The sequence below is a fragment of the Lactuca virosa genome, chromosome 9 (genome assembly GCF_052849685.1).
Source record: "Lactuca virosa cultivar CGN04683 chromosome 9, Lactuca_virosa_CGN04683_v6, whole genome shotgun sequence".
NCBI lineage: Eukaryota > Viridiplantae > Streptophyta > Magnoliopsida > Asterales > Asteraceae > Lactuca > Lactuca virosa.
The window spans coordinates 89,366,595-89,381,918 of NC_136434.1; the positions used below are offsets into that span (position 1 = coordinate 89,366,595).

The 15,324-nt window shown below is 30.7% G+C and overlaps 3 protein-coding genes and 1 non-coding gene across 4 annotated transcripts; 1 reads left to right on the forward strand and 3 right to left on the reverse strand.

Moving 5' to 3' along the window:
• Positions 1-2,973: 2,973 nt before the first annotated feature.
• Positions 2,974-4,711, reverse strand: LOC145137624 (small ribosomal subunit protein eS4z). Its single transcript, XM_079071751.1, has 4 exons — positions 4,589-4,711; positions 4,022-4,099; positions 3,653-3,931; positions 2,974-3,584 (listed from the first exon to the last, which is right to left on the reverse strand). Exons 1-4 carry the CDS (start codon positions 4,589-4,591, stop codon positions 3,153-3,155), a joined length of 792 nt encoding a protein of 263 aa, XP_078927877.1. The 5' UTR covers positions 4,592-4,711; the 3' UTR covers positions 2,974-3,152.
• Positions 4,220-4,345, reverse strand: LOC145141494 (small nucleolar RNA snoR111). The gene has a single exon (XR_013722701.1). It is a non-coding gene; the product is annotated as a small nucleolar RNA snoR111 (small nucleolar RNA).
• Positions 4,712-6,414: 1,703 nt separating the features above from the next.
• PTAC4 (plastid transcriptionally active 4) lies at positions 6,415-9,112 on the forward strand. Its single transcript, XM_079074319.1, has 11 exons — positions 6,415-6,790; positions 7,224-7,324; positions 7,408-7,518; positions 7,600-7,664; positions 7,732-7,813; positions 7,915-7,989; positions 8,077-8,147; positions 8,237-8,319; positions 8,395-8,459; positions 8,533-8,607; positions 8,827-9,112. Exons 1-11 carry the CDS (start codon positions 6,661-6,663, stop codon positions 8,944-8,946), a joined length of 978 nt encoding a protein of 325 aa, XP_078930445.1. The 5' UTR covers positions 6,415-6,660; the 3' UTR covers positions 8,947-9,112.
• A 1,271-nt stretch (positions 9,113-10,383) lies between these two features.
• Positions 10,384-11,427, reverse strand: LOC145138882 (uncharacterized). Its single transcript, XM_079072896.1, has 2 exons — positions 10,776-11,427; positions 10,384-10,669 (listed from the first exon to the last, which is right to left on the reverse strand). The coding sequence occupies exons 1-2, from the start codon at positions 11,377-11,379 to the stop codon at positions 10,605-10,607; spliced, it is 669 nt and encodes a 222-aa protein (XP_078929022.1). The 5' UTR covers positions 11,380-11,427; the 3' UTR covers positions 10,384-10,604.
• Between the last annotated feature and the right edge of the window lie 3,897 nt (positions 11,428-15,324).

The window sequence follows — 15,324 nt, forward strand, 5'->3', positions numbered from 1 at the left end:
TAGGTTTCTCCTTGATCCTATGGGGAGATGAAGGGAGAGATAAAGAGATCATCTATGGTCTTTACCTTTTGCTTTGTTTGTGAAGCATGATTTCAGCTTCAAAAGTATGTCTTTTGTTGATAAAATGAAAGAATTTCTGAATTTGAAACAATAGCAGCCCTTCCACCTCCTCATTGTCGACAACTCTACTTCAACTTCAATTCCTTACTCACTCACAATCGACATATATATATATATATATATATATATATATATATATATATATATATATATATATAATGTTTAATTGCTACAACACAAATAACAATGGACAAGAAAGTAAGTGACACCCTACAAGACAAAGGAGCCTAATGATTCAAATTATATCAACTGTCATGAGACCATTTTTTTATGTTTTAAATAAAAGGCTTAGCACTACCCATTTAAGAATGCGCAAAGAAACTTGATCATACACTCAAAAATAGTTTCAACTCTATTTAAATATTGTCATGTTTCTTTATGAAAAAAGAAATATTTCACTACAAGAGAGTTTCTTTGACTACCATAAAAGTAGAAATATTTCACTACAAAGAAAGTTTTTCTTTGACAAGGATAAAAGTCATTCGTGTAGAGGCTGAGACACGTCGTATTGTAGGTGTCATTGTTGTAGTTTCATGCATATAGCTCGTAAAATGATCACTGAAATATTTCATTGGGAAAATGACTAAGGATGATAATGAATTTTTATTTTTTTCACGTTTAGAGCAACTCCAACCATAAATCACTAAATTGGTGATTTGTTAACACTAAAATAGTGTTTGCATTCCAACCAATCACTAAAGTTGTGATTTTTAGAGGCCAAGTAGTTTGGCCTTCATGTTTGGTGTGTGAAGTTACCCCAGGGAACACTAAAATGATGTTTTTTAAAGGTTGATTGGAATGAGAACACCACTTTATTGGCCTTTATAATTGTGTTTTAGTGGTTAGTTGGAGTTGGTCTTAGTAAAATACTTATGGAGTTTTTTTATAAATATTCAAAATATGCCACGATTATATTTATTCTTTTTTCTTTAAGTTATATATTTGAATGTCTATTTATGTTACACTGCAATCTAGCTTGCAAGTTATTTTTATCAACCATTAATATTTCATAAGCTAGTTTGTCAAACAAGATGGTTATATTAAAATATAGGGTTTACAAAAATGTAAATTCTCTCAAGCTTTGTACAATGACTATTTACAAGAAACTGAACAATACAAAAGGAACTCTATTTTTTTCTAATTAAGGCAAAAGACAATTATATATCATTAATTGGACTGTATCACGAAAAAGGAAAATTAATGTATGAGGTGAGAGAATATGCTATCGTAAAGTTAGATTGAATAAACAGACAAAATGAGTAGGAAGGATTGTTGGCATTTTTTGCTTAATTTTGTTATTGTTATCGAAGATTCGAATTAAAATAGGTATTTAAATATTAGAAGGTGGTGATGGAGCCATTTAGTCAAACGATTTGTTGATTTTTCTTCTGTATTTTGTGTTTGTAGTTTGTACCACCTCCACTTTTTTGCATACAAAATATATACAATAATCTTTTTTTTATAAATTATATAAAAAAACATATATAAGACGTATTATCATTATTTCGAATACATTTAGCTTGTTAAATCAATATAATTCATGGGGTTCTCCTTTCTGATCAATATCAATTATCTACTTCAGTCGCTTGATAATGGTGGAAAATTAAAGAGGATAGTGGCAAATTGGCAAGTATAGAGCATGTGCTCCCTACCAAATGTGATTGATTATCTTTGGTTGACCTGCTGCCACTGTTCGACAAACTACTTAGATGGACATACTTTAACAAAGTCAACTTTAGATTTCGTTCCTTTAATATACAAAAATTAAAAAACTAATTGTATTGTTTTGTTTTTCATATTTCTATTTCAAGTAAATAATTTTACTTGTTGGTCTCGAAAAGTAAAAGTGTTATTCAATCTTCATTGAAATCATAACATGTGTATTGTGTAACGTATACGACACATTACATGTTCTTAAGGCATTTTAGTTTATTTTTGTTTTTTCTTCGGCTTAACTTTTTCTATCAAAATCCATACATCTTCATAGGCTAGAGGTTGTAGCTTTGATATCTCCTCGGCAATGGCAATTGCTAGCCTACCTCGGCAAAAACCTGCCACATCTTGGTATGCTGGGTTGGCGAGCCAACTCGGTGAGTTGGTGTAGAGGATAGCAAAAAAAATATTTGTAATTTCTAAAAAAATCCAACACTTTTTAAAAATATACTTATTTTTCAAAAACTATCTGTTATTTTTTTTCAAAATTTCAAATTTAAAATACTTTTCAACCAAAATGAATACAAACAACTATCTCTATTTTTCACGGCTTTCAAACCTTCGGTATTCATCTCTGTCAAAAAGCAAATTTACACCAAATGGAAGCACACAAACAAAATGATAGTTCAGTTTTATAACACATTTTGACGTTTTATTTAACATAGTGATGTGTAATTAGGAAAATGGTGAAAATGATGAAATGCTATTAAACATGACTCTTGAAATTTTCTGTCTTGGTAACAATAAATATTTCCGGTATCTAGAGTTTTGACAAGTTGTCAAGAGCACAAAATTGCACCACGATATGGATAGAAGCGGTGATATTTTTATGTTAATGTTTTGTCTTTTTAATTTCAAATGTCTTATCTTTTATTATATACTTGGCAATTCGATTTTAATGAAACTTTCCGTTTTATATAACTTAGATTGATTTAAATAATAATCAAAATAAAAACATATACGAACATTAAACCACAAATCTCTCAACCCATTTAATCCATTGTCATAACTGTTTTTTCTCTTTTAGTTCTTTTATTTTTCTCAACCCACAACACATTGAAATAGCATATTTCCCAACATATTAAATTCACTCAATTAGAGAGAGAGAGAGAGAGAGAGAGAGATTTTATAAACATATAGTTGAACATCAAAAGGTAAACATAATAATAAATAAACATTTAACAGAAGTTTTTACCAACTTGCTACAAAAATTATTGTGCATTCCGTTCTCATATAACCCTAAACCATAACTTGTAACACAAAAACATAACTTCAAAACCTCTTTCAAGAAAACAAAAACATAAAAACCAAACCCAAACTTAAGCAACAGCATCTTGAGCAGCTCTTCTTTTCCTAGCCTCCTCAATGATAGTCAACTTAATACCCTTCCCTTTAGGAAGAGACACCCAAGGCTTTGACCCTTTTCCAAGAGTAAACACATTCCCCAATCGAGTAGCAAATTCATGTCCAGTTGAATCTTGAATATGAACTGTTTCAAAACTCCCCTTATGTTTCTCCCTGTTCTTAAGAATCCCAACACGCCCTGTGTTTCTGCCACCTGTCACCATCACAACATTCCCAACATCGAATTTGATAAAATCAACAATTTTGTTTGAGTCGAGGTCGAGCTTGATTGTGTCATTGGCTTTGATTAGTGGGTCCGGGTAACGGATTGTTCTTCCATCATATGTGTTGATGTAGGGAATGCCCTTTGACCCAAATTGGACTGATCTTACCTTGCACAATTTAAACTGCAAAACAAAAGTTAAAAACAAAACTAATTACAGAATTAATTACTTAAACTAATTTTACCACTTACCTTAGCTTCTTCATCTCTAACTGAATGTAGTCTGAATCGACCTTTTGTGTCATAAAGAAGACGAAAGTTTTCATTGGTTTTGGGGATTGAAACAACATCCATGAATCCAGCTGGATAAGTTTTGTCAGTTCTAACTTTGTTGTCAACAAGAACATGTCGTTGCATTAAGATAGATTGAACCTCACGATATGTCAATGCATATTTCAACCTATTACGAAGGATAAGGATCAAGGGCAAACATTCACGGGATTTGTGGGGCCCAGATGATGGTTTAGGAGCCTGAATAAACCAAAATTGAAGATTAAATAAGTGGAAAAAAAGGAAAAATGTGAGTTATTACAGAGAGAGGTGAAAGAAGAATCTGCTTACAAAAGCACCACCAAGTTTGTCAAGCATCCAATGCTTCGGGGCATTGAGCCTCTTCATGTGTTTCTTTAATCCTCGAGCCTTTAATTACGGTGAAAAAGGTTTGTTAGATAACAAACATTAAGCTAACAAGTTGTAATTTAGAAGGTATTTGCTACGAAAGTAGCAGAAATAAGCTTAGGGTAACTTTATATGCATAAATTGTGGACAAGCAACAATCAGATCATCAATCGAAATAACGATGACTGAAACGATATCTTGCCTTCTTTACTTTATCCTTCAGTTGTCAAAATGAAGAGACAATTGATGAATGTCACTCAAAAGTATCAACAGAGGAATATAAGTACGAACTTTAAGAAGGTCAATACACGAGCTCGATTTTCCAGGTTTTTTTTTAATAGGCTCGTGACCAGGCCAACAAATTATAAGTTTTCGAAAAGCAAATAATCATCAAGAATGAAGACACAATTGAATGTATATGCATTAAAATTAACCTAACATGCATATGAATTTTACATACAGAATAAACATTACATAGAAACAGTTCAGAGAAATAAACATGAATTATACCATGGTCGCGGTGTCCGGCGGGAGATCTAAATCTCCGGTTGAATTTTTCGGCTAGCCTGCTCCTCTCCTCGCCACTTCTCTGCAACTCGATGCCGCACCCGAAACGATCTTCTTAAATCGAAGCTCTGGAAAAAACCCTAAATCCTACGCTTATAAACCCACAAAATCACCATTGGGCTTGAATTAGGCCGGCCGGTCAGCATATCAGGCCCAACTTTTAGTTTACCATTGAAATCGGGCCCAGTCGGTCATGCTCCACAATCCATATGTATAGGGTTAAAAACCGGATTTTTTCCCGTGATCATTTTGTTCAACAAAAATCAAAATCAGCTTGTGTTAGAACTAGTTCGGTTTTTAATCTGGTTTTTTTTAGCAAAAACATCTAAATCTATAGAGGTGAAATCGGTATTACAAAACCTTATTTTTTCGTATTTTGCCGAACTTACTTTTGGTGTCAAAATTTAATAAAACTTTCATACTTGATTAAAAACAGACAATAAGTAACTTATGGTTAGATCATGAGCTAAGGTATTTTCATGATTTTCATAACCGTTTAGGTGGTTCACAAATCGTTATTTTTTAATTTTTAAGTTTTAGAAAAGTATTTCCTGCATATAAGATTAGAAAATTGTCTTTGTAAACCTCTAAATATATAAACAAAAAAATTGAATAAATATTGGATGAAAACAATATCGTTTTATTATATAAGACGAAAATCAAAGTTTGTTACCCTTTGAGGCCATTAACTCTTTAATATAAGAGGTTTTACTGAGCGTAGAAACTCAAAATTTAAAATTATGATTTTAGTTTATGTTTGTGAATAACCTTTTTTGATATATTTACTTTCTATATGATAGTAATTAATAGTTTTAATAAATCAAATAATATGTAAAACCTAATAATATATCGCTACAAATAACAATTGGATATACAACATTTTAGATTATCTTAAGAATTTAATTTATTTTAGTTTTTTACTAGGTCTGTTGAAAATAATCAAAGTTGAACTCCTCGTCTGACCCGTTCTGAATCCAGATAAATTATGTCGGATCAGGTATTGGGTATAAAATTTCGAGTATTGGGTATGAAAATAATCAAACCTGAACTACTCGTCTGATCCGTTCTGAATCCAGGTAAATTATGTCGGATCAGGTATTGGGTATGAAATTTCGAGTATTAGGTTAACCTGGTATTTAATTAGTTCGGGTATCGGGTAGGTGTAAAAAAATCCGGGTATACCCAAATACATGATTTAAAAAAAGAATAACTTGTATTGTTTTACCACTTACCATTGGCATCACACCCTAACGTAATGACTTTGAGACATGTTAATATGACACATGGACAAATCATAATCTATCTCATTGAGAAATAAAGATTGGAGCCAGAAAAATAATAATATTTTTAGGGATTTGGTAAATCTTCATATTGTATGTTAATGTTTAGCTCGAAAACTTATCACATTGCATACTATGCGATAATTGAATTTTAGTCCAAACAATTACGTTTAGATAGAGATACATACCGAAGAAGGAAATGATTTATTGTCTCGTTTAAAATCTAGATTCAATTATCATTCTACTATTTTGAAATAATGTATGAAAATTAGCCTATAAAATCCATATAAAATATAAAAATTAAAATAAAAGTGTCATTTTGACATTTAACTGATTAGTTAAAAAAAGAGTTTTTTTTTTTTTTTTTTTTTTTTTTGCAATACTGGAAATCCCAAGTTATCGGGTATCGGATTCGGGTAGTTTGGGCAGCATAGTTTGGCTATTGTCTGCTTTTAACACCAGTAACTTGGGCCATTGATTTACAACATGGTTCATACTTTATAAGCCACTTCGGTTAAATTTCGTCAAGTTTTCCCTCATCGCAATTCGCACAACCCAAACGAAGGTTGCAATACAATCACCACCACAAGTACGAAACCCCCAAAACATAGAAGACTAGCAGCACGAAAACCTTCGATTATCCCTTTGTATATAAAATAAATCTTCCGACTTGTTACAAATTGGGGATTTTGGTCGACGTAAGGTGGTTTTGGTTTTAATTCATCAAAGAATTCAATGGCACTGAGAGCACCTGTTGCAGGGTTAAGTATCGCTTCAACAACATCAGCTTCATTACAGGATTCTTCTACCAGAATTGGATTTTGCAAGATTCCAACTAACAGGACATCGTTCTTTGGTTCTGGAGGTAACTTACTGATTAATATACTCAGGACCCATTTCAAAATTTATGAGTTTTTAACATGATTCATCCTTTTTTATTGTTATAACTTCTACAAATTTCATTAGTTAAACTTTCTGTTGTGTCAAGCATAAACCCTTAATCTTCTAGATTTGTGCGTTTTCTCAATGATGTTGATAAGGTTACTCGGATTGAAGTGAATAAGTTAGTAGTTAAACGATGCTAATTGTTCTTATAATCATCCCACCTTTGTGGATGAGTTTTCAAAGTTAACAGTGTCTTTCAAGATTGCCATAACAAACAATAACTTAAAGCACATTGCTATTCCTTTCATTTAGTCAACATAATCAATGATGAAAGATAAGGAATTTGTAGAGGTAAGTAAATATGTGAAAAATGATGAAAAAGTCCTTTTAATGGTTTTACATTTGTGTTGCAGTTGGATCCCTAAAGGTTAGAGTACAAATAGATCACCCTAGAAATACAAGATGTTATGGAATTCGCATGAATCTTTTTGATCGTTTTGCACGAGTTGTCAAGGTTAGGTTATTATTTGGATATTCATCATGTCATATAGTTTTTTTTTTTTTTTTGGTTTTAAATTGTTATTTTTGATCTGTTAGTCCTATGCAAATGCACTGGTTAGCACCTTTGAAGATCCAGAAAAGATCTTAGAGCAAGCTGTTCTTGAAATGAATGATGATCTAATAAAGATGCGTCAAGCTACAGCTCAAGTACACTTTCATTTTTTATTTATTTATATATATTTATTTACTTTTGGATATGAAACTAATTTCATGATTTTGGTTGTGAAGGTTTTGGCATCTCAAAAGAGGTTGGAGAACAAATATAAAGCTGCTGAGCAAGCTTCTGAAGACTGGTGAGTCACCATAGACTTTTTTTTTATAAATGTTTTTTTAATAAAAAAAAAAGAATTAAATTTGTAGGTACAAAAGAGCACAACTTGCTCTTAGTAAGGGAGATGAAGATCTTGCACGTGAAGCTTTAAAGAGGCGTAAATCTTATGCTGTAAGACTTCATTTTTTTTTAGATCTATAAATCACTCATAATGATTTTGATATTTTATATAAAAATATATGATTGTATATTTGTATTGTATTATTTTATAGGACAATGCAGCTTCTTTGAGGACTCAACTTGATCAGCAGAAAGGTGTTGTGGATAATCTTGTGAATAACACTCGGGTATATTTTTCACCTCTTTTTAAATATTGTTTCCAAGATCTGAAATTTTTGCTTATTTCCAAATCTATAATACATTTCTCTTAACAGATTCTAGAAAGCAAGATACAAGAGGCTAAGTCAAAGAAAGATACTCTCAAAGCACGTGCACAGTCTGCAAAGTTAGTTTTTTTTTTTTTTTTTTTTTTTTAATAACATTGACATTTTGCTATAACTTGTTGGAGTTAATGTATTTTTTTTTTTTGTATAGAACTGCAACAAAAGTAAGTGAAATGTTGGGGAATGTGAATACAAGCAGTGCTCTTTCAGCATTTGAGAAGATGGAAGAAAAAGGTTCCCTTTCTTTCTATCTTAAAACAAAACAAAAAGACATGAATGCCCTTCTAACTCTTTTTTTTTTTATGTTAGTTATGACCATGGAGTCTCAAGCAGAAGCCCTTAATCAGCTAACAACTGATGATCTTGAAGGAAAGGTATATTTTCTTTTTTTTTATAATATTTAGCTTATTGGATTAAGTCATTCTTTCTGAATTTACCCTTTTGCAGTTTGCAATGCTGGAGAGCTCATCAGTTGATGATGATCTTGCAAGCTTAAAGAAGGAACTATCTGGAACCACAAAGGTATTTATTTTCTCTCCTTTTTTCCTTTTAAACATTAATGAAATGACATTATCACCCTTCATTACAAAATCAGATGAATATGCTTCATTTCGAATTTAATAATATTTTAAGGTAAAATAAACAAACCTTTTCCACCACTTTCTCCAAGATCCATTGCAAGCAAGTCCATCAAGTTATCATTATTTTTCCTTCCGTAAGGGCATTTTTGGGATTTTACAGAAAGGAGAGCTTCCACCAGGGAGAACAACGGTTTCCAACTCAAAAGCAGCATATCCATTTCCGGATCTTGAAATAGAGAATGAGCTGAATCAATTAAGGCAAAGAACCAGAGACCTCTAGAATCAACTTCATATTTTGTTTGGAAAATGGTTACTCAAGCTCAAACTTTATTAAATTCCAATGTTACCCTTTGTCAAAATTATTACAAAATATATACTCGTGTTATTGTGGGACTTTTTGTTTATGTGGATTTTTCATCACTTTATCGAGTTTTATAGTTTATAAATGGACAGAGTTCATATTTTCTATCTATTCACAACAATATTTGTTGTAGCTTACACGTTAAAGGAGGATGCAAATCATGTTTGTATTGGGGTGTTTGGATGTGTTTAATGTTATTCGACACTTTTTTTATTTTTTTAAGATGAAGTCATCAAAATTTGTTGTAAAAAATGTAATATTTAGTTATGATTGTATGAGAATGCAAGGGCAAACATGTCTTTTTCACTATAGTCAAATGTTTTTATAAACTCGTTTGAAATGATTTTGACAAAAGAAAATAAGATGAAATATAAAGATGATGAACTATTGAATTGAAAAAATATCATCATATAGGACATACGTAACTTTGATAAATAGGAAAATATATAAGTATTGGGTTAAAAAGAAATATATTATTATATAGGACATGATATAAATGATGATTATTATTTGTCTTGATTATACATTTAAACAGCATAAAATTGTATTTAATATGTATTAAAATTAACTTAAAACAATTTATGTTAATAGTATATATTTAATTTCTTAATAAGTTTACATCCATATTTTTAGTTAATTAATAATAATAATAATTCAATACTAATATTTTTTATGTCTAAATTTAAGTTATTTTTGTTTTGTTTTGATTTGATTTACTCATACAATAAGTCAATAACTCAAATTACAGGGTCTCTTTTGTAGTTTTCTTATAATTTGAAGGGTAGCCGTCCTCCGATTCCAATTTCCAAGCTACTCACTTTTTCATAAAATCCCCTTTCAATTTCGCCAAATCATCTTCTCCCCCTTTCAATTCTCTTCTTTACAAATGAATTACTCGTTTCAACATGTAATTTACAAAACAAAAGCATTATTCTACATATTCATATTATGCTATGTAATTTTATATTTATAACTAAGTTATTAGCTAGCTTATCAAACATCAATTTTATCAACTAGAAGCTAGTTTTTTTAATTAGTTTACTAAAAACGGTTCAGAAGTCATTCAGATGTTGTATCAAATATTCAAACAACATTCAAACATGTTGAATGTAGACCAATTTAGAGGCGATCTTTGAATGGTGCCATTATTGAGAGGTTATTGAATAGCCCCTTAATGGACCAAAACCATACAAAAACCTTTGCAAAATTACAGAGAAAATATTTTGAGACCAAATTTGTAAAATCAGCAAAAGTTGGAGACCTAAGATGTAATTTAAAATTAAATCCTTCATCGGATTGAACCATGAAATACGCAAAATATAAAAATTGGAAGAATGACAAAAAAAGAAACACCAAGAACTCGAGGAGTCAATTAGTATGCGGTATAAAACTAGTATTTTGAGTTCAAGTTACATTACGAATCATGTAAATCTAAAATCCTCAAAAACTATCTTCTTCAACTGTTAAGAAAGCATCAAATAAAATTAGCAACACGTAGATCAATATCATCCATGAATTTGAACTTGGTCGACTTTGAATGCTCCAGTGCTTCAACGTGGCATACTATGCGATCAGCTTCAGTTATTGTTTAGGAAAAATACTCTTTCTGAATAATCATCTGGTCGCATGTTTAGTTTTTGCCCTGATCCATTGTTATTGTAAAACACACATGAGAATTCAAATGGTAGAAATATATCTTATAAAAGCAAGATCTATCGTTAAAAAGCAGTGGTTATATGCATATATACCTGTAAGATGTTTACTAGACAAATCAGGCACAGTGTTGGTCTTCTCAGGCAGCTTTTCTGCAACGAGATCCGCTCGTTCAACACTGCCACCAGGCCCACCACCACCATCTTCATTAAGTAAATCAGTTTTCGCTTGATCACCACCATCATCTCCACTTCCATTATGGTGAAACATATTTGAAATGAAAGTGTTGATAATCCCACCACCTCGTCCACCGCCACTTTCTCCGTCACCACCATCGTCTCCACCATGCCCTCCACTACTACCGATGCATAAATCTTCGCTTTTCTCTTCAACTACAACATCAGTTACATCACTTTTCATTAAACCACCAACTTCAACTTCTCCTTCTATAACACTTTCATTCTGGTGAAAAACATTTGAAATGAAAGTGTCGATGATCCCACCACCACCACCACTTGCTTCCAATCCTTCATTTACTGGATCTTTATCGCAGTCTCCACCACCATTAACACCAAAAATGCCACTTGGCCTCTTTTCGAGTCTTCCTATATTGATTTCCTCTTCGCCATCTCTTACTCTCTTGTTACTCACTTTTTCATCGAATACTAAATCCGGCAGATCTAACATACTATCTTCCATATATATCTTCTTTTTGGAAACCCAGCAAGTTTTATAATGGTCACTGTTGTTGTACGTTCTCTCGCTTGCCCACACATATATATATATATATATATATATATATATATATATATATATATATATATATATATATATATATATATATATATATATATATATACACAATTTGCTAGCGAAGTATAATTATACAGATCTCGTTTTCATAAAAACTAATTAATAGTATGATATTCTGGTATAAATGATGACTCATTCCTTGAATATATGATATAACTCTGGAATAGCATCTATTGTTAAGTTTTTTCGTAACAAATAATCACAAACTAATCAATTTAATTAAAAGGCTTTAAAAAGCTATATAACATTAGAGCTTTTCTAATGAGCCATCGATTTGTATTAATCGATTTGTATTAAGGACACATATAAAAAATATTAATTATAACAAATATTATCATAATTAAATATAAAATATATTAATTATGAAGGTTATTAATGTATTTTATATTTAATTATGATAATATTTATTATAATTAATGGATTTTACATTAATTATGATAATATTTTTTATACATGTTAGAAAATCCTTAATTGTTTTTATATAAGTTGGTCATTCGTAGTTGGCTACAAATATACAACATTTGTACTAATATATTAATATTATATAAAATATTGTATTAGTTTCAACAAAAAAAACATCTAAATTTACAAGTTTAACCAAGGGCAGACGCAAGATTTTATAGTAGGGGTGACACGAGAAATTTAAGTATTGACATGATAGTAGAAAAAAAAAATCAAAATTTTTTGTACTGTGTAAACGAAGGTCAGGAGCTGCCGGTGTTACTATGAGACACTATATAGAACCGTTACTGAACTCGACTACAAAATTTTTGATGTAAAAACTCTTACAATAATGATTAAGTTTTTCATTAATTTTGTTGTTTTGAAAAAACTGTCAATATGGATGTTCGTAAAAAAATATTGAATTATTATGATTACTTAGGCATCTATATGAATTTAATTTATAGAGTTTAGTGTCACATCATCATTTTATTTTTATACAACTTTATCATTTTTTATACATGGATCGAACTCTATAAAATTTAATGAATTTTTAAAACCATTTATTATAAAATCTAATTTAAGAAATTTATTAAAGGATTTTTTTTTCCATTGAACTCTAATGTAGCATCTGACTATTTAGTTTAATCTATTGGCATTTACAATATGTTCCATGAGATTCGAATCGTAGGTTGTTATGGTTTTTTCGCAATGCAATTCTCAAAGAGTATATGATTTACATGTAGACCTTGAAGGGTGAAAGTTTATTTTCATGAAAAGAATATATCACTTGTCCATTTGTCTTGTATAATCATATTGTGTAATATAATACAATGAAACATATATTTCTAGTTTTTATAGGAAACTTTGTTTGTGAAGGGTTTCAAACTATACCCCAAATACTTTTGAGGAAAACAAAAGCTCGTCTCACGTCCTTCCCTTGTTGATTTGTGTGCTATCTTAAACATTTGTCATTTATTATCGTGTGGATATGCAAATGTTTTCACAAAAGTAGCCTTATCCTGGTATATCTCGTTGGAAAGATAATGCACATGCTTGTATTGTATATTGTTAACCTTGAAAATTGAAATGGACAATCGGGTGTGGTTCCATTTAATAAATTACTGAATAATGACAACTGATTGAGGACGTTGATGTCGACATGTCGTTGTTAAAACCGTCGATACCAAAGAATACATGTCAAAACCATAAATCATGTGAGTCGGTAGCTTTGAGAACAATTGTCGATGTGGAAAATACTAAGGTCTAAAATGTAATGTTGTATTTAAAAAAGATGTGAAAATGAGAAGATTGTTATATATAGTTTTTTACATATTAGTTAACATGCATGGATGGCTGTAAATAGATATCTTTTTTTGTTTAATTTCTTCTTCACAGATCAAAAATTTACTAATAAAAATTATAAGCTAAAAAAAAAAAAAAAAAAAAAAAAAAAAAAAAAAAAAAACTACATGCTGAGCACGTCCTATTATAAAGCTAATTTTCTATAAATTATTTGTGTATTTATACCAATAATATTCATGAAAGCTTTGGTCGGTGGAATGGATCATGTCCATTGGGTGGACCACTCACCATCTTGCTTTATATTGTTATTATTATTTTTATTATTAAATATATATATATATATATATATATATATATATATATATATATTGACCGGACCTGAAATACCCATCACGTGAATTTATTTGACCACTCGCTTCTAAGCAGCGGGGCTTTTAAGGCTTGAAACACCCATCACGTGCGAATGAAGTTGCGAAGGAAGGCATGAAGTACATAAGTGGCCGGTGGCTTTATGGATAATTTGATTTAAGGGTAAATAGCAAAAGTATTATTATATGATGTATTAATTTATTTTCCACTGTAAAAAAGTTATATAGAATCGATATTTGATGCTTTGTGCTCCTGATCTTATTTCTAGCGACAAGCTTGTCAAAACACACTGATATTTTATCTAACTTCTAACTTAATAATATATTAATATAAGAATGTAGTTTGAAAATTAATTATTTAATATTAAATAGATCAATGTGTTATAGCGAGTGTGAGTGTGATTTTTTTGTTATTAATTTGAAATATTCATCATATATTTGGATTAAAATTATTGGCTGAAGTTAGGGAAAAGAATAACTGAAAAAGATATTTGAATGTGTTGTTGAAGTATTTATAAATATATTAGGGATCGTTTGGTTCAACATTACAATGATCGTTTGGAAAAGTAAATGAAATGGAATTTAGAATGTTCGATAAAGACAAATGCCAAAATTACAATGACTAAGGTTCCGACAAGGTTTTACAAGGCTTTGATACCATGTATTGAACTAGAATTTTGGAAACGAAAGCTTTGCATTTGATAGTGAGGTTTAAGCCTCAATTTATATACAAAATGATTACTAAAACAAGAAATACATAAAAGTAACTTAGGACACAATAAAACCCTATTTTATTTCTATCTTTGACAGATTCGTGGGACTACTTCAATTTACTTTTTCTATGATTCTTGTTAATCGATCACCACCCATATTAGAGTCATATTTATGAATATATTTATTGCATTCAATGTGAGGTTAAAGCCTCAATATATATACAAAACATTACCTAAAAGAGAAACTAAACAAAATGAGTACTATCAGCACTAAGGAAGCCTTATGCTACATATGTACATAAGATTAAATGAGTCTGATTAATTCTAACACTCCCCTTCAAACATGGGTCTGATTAATTCTAACACTCCCCCTCAAACAGGAGCATAAATGTCAATCATGTTTAGCTTGTTACAAATATAAAAAATTCGATTCCCAGGTAACGCTTTAGTAAAGTTCCAGTTCTAATGTGAGGTGTAGTGATGGTTCCATTTTTAACCTTCTCGCGAGTAAAGTGGCGGTCTACTTCAATGTGTTTGGTTCTTTCATGAAAAACATGATTGTTTGCAATGTGGATAACTGCCTCATTGTCACACCATAAATTCATCGGCTTAGATTGAGGGAAACCAATTTCACCAAGTAAATTTTGCAACCATATTAGTTCACAACTGGTTTGAGCCATAGCCATGTATTCAGATCCCGCACTTGATCAAGAAACAACATTTTGTTTCTTATTCTTCTAAGAAACTAGATTTCCTCCAATAAAAACACGGTACCCAATAGTGGAACGCTTGGTTGTAGGATCACCATCATAGTAGGCAACTGTAAATCCTTCTATAACATGATGGCCATGATTTTGGTATAGAATACCATAGCCCGGTGCACCTTTCAAATATTTCAAATGTGGGCAACAACGTCCCAATGTAAAGTTCTAGGGACTGACATAAATTGGCTTACCACACTCACTGGAAAGACGATATTTGGTCGTGTAATCGTCAGATAGTTC